This window comes from Cucurbita maxima, unplaced genomic scaffold (genome assembly GCF_002738345.1).
Source record: "Cucurbita maxima cultivar Rimu unplaced genomic scaffold, Cmax_1.0 Cma_Scf00015, whole genome shotgun sequence".
In the NCBI taxonomy this organism is placed as follows: Eukaryota; Viridiplantae; Streptophyta; class Magnoliopsida; order Cucurbitales; family Cucurbitaceae; genus Cucurbita; species Cucurbita maxima.
In genome coordinates, this window is record NW_019272031.1 from 1,216,091 (window position 1) to 1,222,862 (window position 6,772).

Sequence of the window (6,772 nt, forward strand, 5' to 3'; positions counted from 1 at the left end):
TACATAGCGTTCTTCACAAATCCTGCAATCTGCCTAGAGAAATTACGCGACCTCTCTCAAGATTCTCTCCTCTTCCCATTCTCGCACTTCGATCAGCATCGTCAATGGCATCACGAGACGATAAGCCATCAAAGCCCTCCAGCAGTCGGACCGGTGGCATCCGAACCCTTTCCGATCTCAACCGACGATCGCCTGATTCCGTCGGTGACCCCGATGGTCCTCAAGAGTATTACACGGGTGGTGAGAAGAGGTCGCTTTTTAACCCTAATCTTTTCTTCTTCTTTGTTCTTGCAATTGCTTTATTGAATTTGTATTCCATTTCATTAGGAGTCGGTTTGTAAGTGATTGTGGATTTATCCTTTCTTGTTACTTTCTTAAATTAATTGAAGGTAGGCTAAGAAGACTGCAGTGTTGTTCATGTGGTTTTTCTTGGGGATGAAGGGGTGTTCCCTTCACTGAATTCATTAGTTTTTATCACGTTTGGGTTATTCTTAACCTTTTTTCTTTTCTTTTTTGGGACGATTGGACTTTGGTGGACGCTGTTGAAAACTGAAATTGAAATAGTAAGGTAACGTGTAGTTAGGGTCCTAAATTTGTGTTGTGGGTAAAAGATTGAATGGTTGAGAAGGAATTCAGCCAATTTTCGTGTATCCAATCAATATTGAGGGGGCATGGAAGTATTTATTTGGCCATTAGAAGAAGTTGTAGTTGGAAGTTCTTACAATCTTTAATGGAATGGCCTAATTTTTGTCAACAAATTTTTAACCATTTTCATGACCCGTCAAGAAGCACTTTCTTGTTTCATTGAAGCAGGAAATTGCATCCTCCTACCTCATTTCTACACTCTTTGGTACTTTGCCACTTAAAATTAGCCAAAACATAGTGCCTCAGATTTTCGTTATCAAGAATCCCTTCCCTAAGAACTTGATAAAAGAAGACCTTGGAACTGTCTACTAAGTTTAAGGACTAATTATCAAAGAAAGCTTGTTGACAAGACAAGAGAATCTCGCTTGGCCTTGGTTGCTACTTTCTAACTAGCCCCAATTACACAATTATCCAAACTTTTATTTACTGTACTAACCAGAAATAACTCATGCCGTGAGGAAGAGAGCTTTGAGGGATTTCAAAATCCATTTAGAGAGAGGTCCTGAATTCTTCACTCTGATGCGACGGAGACTGAGGCCACCGCTAGCAATAGGAAAAGAAACATCCTATTTGTCGTAAGCTTTCTATTGTAGTAGCTTGCCTGGGATTGAAAAAAATTAGTTGGAATGTGGAAGATTCGAAAGTATAATTGTGATAAAAGTCAATCTTCTCCCTCGAGATAGGAATCTCTTCCCTTTTGTAAGCTAAGCTTTATATTTTTCAACAACAGTGCCACTTAGAAAGGAGTTCTGAACTCATTCATTCTAATGCTACTGAGACCAAGGCCACCACAAGGAATGGGTAAAGAGTATTCTTCCAGTTCACAAAATCGCTACCACTTTGAGACTCCCTCAAGAAGTTCCTCAGAGAATGATTGAGCTAAAGTCCATTTTACCCTTTGAGATTATGGTTTTCTTCTGTTTTGATGGATAGTCTTTTGCCACACTGAAGATGGTTCTGTACACCCAGTGGAAAGGCTATGGACAACCCATTTTATCCCACATTCATCAAAAAGATTGTTCCATAATTTTTGGTTTCATGGGGGTACTTGAAAACCAAATAGGCATTCTCATCACTCCTACACAACCAGCGTCAGCTTGGAGAATCCCAAAGAAGGTAACCTCATCCGAAATCTGCTGTATGTAAGCCGCCCAATTAGCAGCAAACTCCAGACAAAAAGTTTTTTTTTTTTCATTTGCAACTAACCTTGGTTAGCTGATAGGCATCTTTCTTTGAGTGACTGTCAAAGAGACGCTAGAGATGTGCAGGAGAACATTAATGAAGACAGGTTGCCACTTTCTGTGATCTTTGATCTTGTATGGCTAGGTGCTTTGGCTTGAACGCAGCCACCTCCAAGGAATTAACTTTTATATCACTTTGGATTCATCTTAATAGTATAAACCGTCAACTTTGAAGCTCCTCAACCCAGCAGTTATGCCCATCCAATTTATTTGATCTTGTAACAAGAAATGTCAAGGATCAAACAAAGTTCAGAGAGACAAGGTGAAAAACTCACATGCTCTCCTGCAATTTGATCACTCTCTGGTTCTCAAATCTACATTTAGATGAACTTATAAGGAAGATTTCTGCTTAGAAAAGGAAGATCACCACTCAAATTAATTTTAACAACCGTACTGCTCAACTGCTCAACTGCTCAACATCATATATTTACTAGCAAGCATCTTCTGTCATAAAGCATCTTGTTCAAGGGAGAAACTGCATAGTCATTTGACCGATAAATATGTATTTCACTAGACTTTATTACAGAGTTCCCAATTGCTGAACTCCAATGCAAGAGACAACTCCTTTGAGTTTAGAACATAATCCCCAAATTAACTTTCTAATCATCTTTTCCAACATTAATGCCACTTCGCTTGTGATTTTGAAGATAGAAAAACAATTAGTGGACAATCAATAATATAGCGCTTTGTGAAAAAACTTGGCCTTCCTCTTGATAAAGAAAACCATTCTTCTGCTAAACAAAGCTTCCCGTTCAACTATCGAGCATGTGTTGCTGGAAAGTCAAAGCCCTTGGATTGCAAATGCATTGGGGTTTCCACCATTTTCTACAATTACTACCAGACCAGTCATCACAAAGTATCAGGGAAGCAGGGAGCATAGGTGAAACTTGAGTTAGATGATGGTAAGGAGATTGAAGATTGGGCTGCTTGTACCTGAGCGCATGTATGTTTGTGTATGTACATTTCACTTCAGAGCATTGATCTCTCTACCTTTATGGTTTTTATGATACAACTATTGGTTGGTCATAGGCTCAGGGTAAGGATAAAAATTTTGATTGTTAATGCAGTTATGGTTTTCTTTTGGGTAACTTGGCTCTTGAAGTTTTGGAGTGAAGGCAAAGAAGTGTGAATTTGATATTATTTTTACCTCTATACAGAATTCTTCTTTTTTTATTGAGGAATTATATCTCTTTATAATTGAAATTGGTATTTAGTGGGGGATACTGTCTTTACATGGTTTTGTTTTCATATATTCATTTTTGCTTATCTAAGCAAGAATTTAAGGTCGGATCTAATGTAATAATTTACTTGACTTGTCTCCCTTCCTCTTCCCCCTCCAGTAAATGAAAGAAGAGAAAAAAAAACTGTCCAATTATCGTATATGCCTATTGTTTTATGCAAAGCTCCTTTTGGAAGCAACTCTGAAGTTGACAAGAATTTTAGGTTATTTGGATGCTAACACTGTTGCCAACTTTCAGCGGGATGCTTGTCCAAGATCCTACAAAGGGCAATGATGTGGATTCACTTTTCAATCAAGCTAGGCAAATGGGAGCAGTGGAAGGTCCTATTGATAATGCCCGTTCATCTTCAAGCTCAAGCAGCTTTACAGGAACTGGCAGGTTACTGACAGGAGAAACTGTACGTTCTGCACCTGATCAGCCTGAGAGCATTATTCACAATATTGTATTCTGGAGTAATGGCTTTACTGTAAACGATGGGCCTTTAAGGAGGTTGGATGATCCTGAAAATGCATCCTTTTTGGAGGTAAGTGGAATACGATACTTTTAACGTTCTAATGGAATATTTGTGTGCATGTGTTTGCATGCATCCATGGATAATATTGGAAACAACACATGAAATGTACTTTAAGGGAAATATTTGATCAATGTTTGTAAGTTTGTCGATTTCTTGTAGAAATGTTGCAGAATGTTTCTTGTTTCATTCACTCCATTAGATACGTTTCTTTTTTCGGATTACTGATTACTGTCCTGAGATGGTTGTGTTTACTGTATTATTTCAATCCAGAGCATCAGAAAGTCCGAGTGCCCCAGAGAGCTTGAACCTGCAGATAGGAGGTCGTCCGTTCATGTGAATTTGATTAGGAGGATGGAGGAGTATCGTGTAAGTAACCTTGTTAGATTTCACTGGTTGGTTCTACAATTTGAACATATAAACAAACCAGGATAGTTGATAGAATTCTTTCAAGAGTCTAGAATCTGTTAAAGTTTGGGAGCTTTCGACTCTGTATTTTACCTTCAGTTAATGTTCCTGAACATTTTTCGAGTTTGTAGTCGCCGGAGCATATAAATATTACACTCCGTATTTTGTATCTTGCAGGAACCAGAAAAGCCACGCCTTCCATTTCAAGGTGTAGGAAGAACTCTTGGTGGTTCCACGCCAACCCAAGCAACAAACGAGCCAACTTCTACTCCCGGTAATGTCAATAGCAGTCCAAGCCCCTCTGCAGGGCTCGTTGTGGATGAATCGTTGCCATCAACCTCAATTCAGCTTAGGTTGGCAGATGGAACACGGATGATAGCTCATTTCAATTACCATCACACAATCAGCGATGTTCGTGCTTTCATCGACGCGTCTAGGCCAGGGGGTGCCAGAAACTATCAGCTGCAGTTGATGGGTTTCCCTCCCAAACTTCTCAGCGACATGACTCAGACAATCGAGCAGGCCGGTCTTGCGAGTTCCGTTGTCATCCAGAAGTTCTAGCACCTAAGATAAGTTATCTCTGATACATACCAGAAAACAAGGATTTTAGCATTGAAATGGTTCTAAATTTGAATATCATCAGTGTTGTTAGAAAGAGGATGTTTGGTGTCTATTTTGTTCATGTTCTGTCAGAAGACATTTGCTGCTATACAAGTTACTGCAAGAATTCCTCTTTTTACAGATATATTTTGAGCCTGCTTTTCTTATATATGTGGAGGAGGCATGGATGATCAAGCATGAGAAGTTCGTTTTAAAGATGTTTTCAAACACACAAGTCCACAATAGTGTTTTAAGATAAAGTTTGTGTTTTATGATAAAGTTTAAACACTTATTTTCCTACAAAATGATCATAACGATTATGTTATGATGATGGTAGTGACTAGAATTGTTGTAGCGGTTTAGATCTATCTAACCCCTAGAAGACAGCGTAGGGGTAGTAGGGGGAGGGAGGGTAAGCTTTTACCCTAGGGGACTTAGCAGCTGAGAGTGGTGGGGACCTTGACAAATTAAGGACTTGAGAGGGTTGGCATTGTGTCTTCATCATTGACTTAAAAAGGAGTTTTGACAGCTAATGATAGGTTAAATTACTAGTTTATTCAAGGAACAGATAACCAAATTTTAGAAGGTAGGTATCTAATCTCTTTCGCTCCTCTAGTTTTCGTCTCTCAGTGTCGGCCCAGCTGAGTGTTTTTGTCATTGTTGTTCTTTCCAATCTCTATGTATTTCACGGTTTTACCAAAAATTTCCTCTACCCCTGCTATACTCTAGCTTGGTAGTTTCTACCGCTTAGCTTATTTAAGGTTGAGCCCAAGCCATTATGAATTTCTTAATTTTGTTTTAAAAGATTAAAATGGTCCTTTTTTTAATTTTTTTTTTTTGTTTATTAAGTTATAATGCACCTAGTATTAAATACAAAAATGGAAGTTAGAATATTTATTAGGCAATTAAATTTCTAAAATTATAGGTAAAACTTGTTATATGTATCTTAAGATATTAAAATTTTAAAATTCGATGTTAAATTTTAACCTAATTTTAAAAATTTACCTTAGAAGAATTTTTTAAAAATTTTAAATTAGGTATTTTAATTTTAAAAAATTTGTTGAATATATATATTTTATTTTTATTTTCTAATTAGATTTTAGGTTAAATTATAAATTTAGTTTTTACGTTAAATCATAATTTAATTTTTAAATTTTTAAATGTAAAATTTAATCTTGATAAAATTCCAAAAATATTTAAAATTAATTCTAAATATTTCTAACTTTCTTAAAACTATCTAATACAAAATGTGTTCTCTTCACATACTTTTTTTTTTAATAATAATAATAATAAAACAAACTTAGTCGTGGATTAAAAAAATATATTTTTTTTTATTTTCATTAGGTTGGAAGTACTCTTGGTACGTGGGAATAGTCTTTATTCATAAGTAGGTAACATGACCATGTTTCAGAGAATGCAAGAGAACACTGAGATCATCAAGTATTGAATTCGAATTTCGACCATGTTTCGAGAGAATTGTGGTCCCACAATTTATTAACTTCAACCTCTCGTTGTGGGTCCCACGAGTTATTAATTCTATCTTTAATCACAACTTACCTCCCTACTCTATTACTCACCTCACCTTCTTTTACCTCTCTATTATTATTTTTCTTTAATTTCTTAATTTCCAAATATTTGATATTTGATATTTATTAATTTCATTATATTAATATAGCATAAATATTTGATATTTATTTTTAACTTTGATGGTTTTAAAACTTCAAATAATGTATAAAAACATTAAATAACACTAGAAAAGTTGTAACCATTATTTTGGTGTTTGTATAAAATAAATAATTTTTTTATTTCGTTCTCCCGAGTACTTCCAACAAATTTATTAGTTAAAGATAATAATTTTTGTTATTTATTTTATGTTTATTCAAATTATTAGAATAAATTTAATTAATTAAAATGTAATTTAATTTTCTTCCAATAATGTCCGGACATTTTAATAATTATCTTTAAATAAATGATTTTAATAAAATTATATAATTATGTAATTGTAAACAGAATTAGTTATGCATGTTATACTTCAAAAATAAAATACACATTTTACAATGACCAAAATGACCTTTGGTAGAGGCGAAAATACCAAAATGGACAAAAAAAAAAAAAAAAAAAAAAAA

General features: G+C 35.3%; 1 protein-coding gene across 1 annotated transcript; it reads left to right on the forward strand.

Moving 5' to 3' along the window:
* LOC111490499 (plant UBX domain-containing protein 4-like) lies at positions 1 to 4,810 on the forward strand. The gene is made up of 4 exons (XM_023139149.1): positions 1 to 250; positions 3,365 to 3,650; positions 3,912 to 4,007; positions 4,224 to 4,810. Exons 1-4 carry the CDS (start codon positions 105 to 107, stop codon positions 4,605 to 4,607), a joined length of 912 nt encoding a protein of 303 aa, XP_022994917.1. The 5' UTR covers positions 1 to 104; the 3' UTR covers positions 4,608 to 4,810.
* The last annotated feature ends 1,962 nt before the right edge of the window (positions 4,811 to 6,772 follow it).

What these genes read in the sequence shown, in the direction of transcription:
- LOC111490499 (XM_023139149.1), top strand. Translation starts at nt 105, where the DNA reads ATGGCATCACGAGACGATAAGCCATCAAAGCCCTCCAGCAGTCGGACC. An exon ending in TACACGGGTGGTGAGAAGAG is followed by an intron (nt 251 to 3,364) that starts GTCGCTTTTTAA and finishes GCCAACTTTCAG; the next exon opens with CGGGATGCTTGTCCAAGATC. An exon ending in GGAGGATGGAGGAGTATCGT is followed by an intron (nt 4,008 to 4,223) that starts GTAAGTAACCTT and finishes TGTATCTTGCAG; the next exon opens with GAACCAGAAAAGCCACGCCT.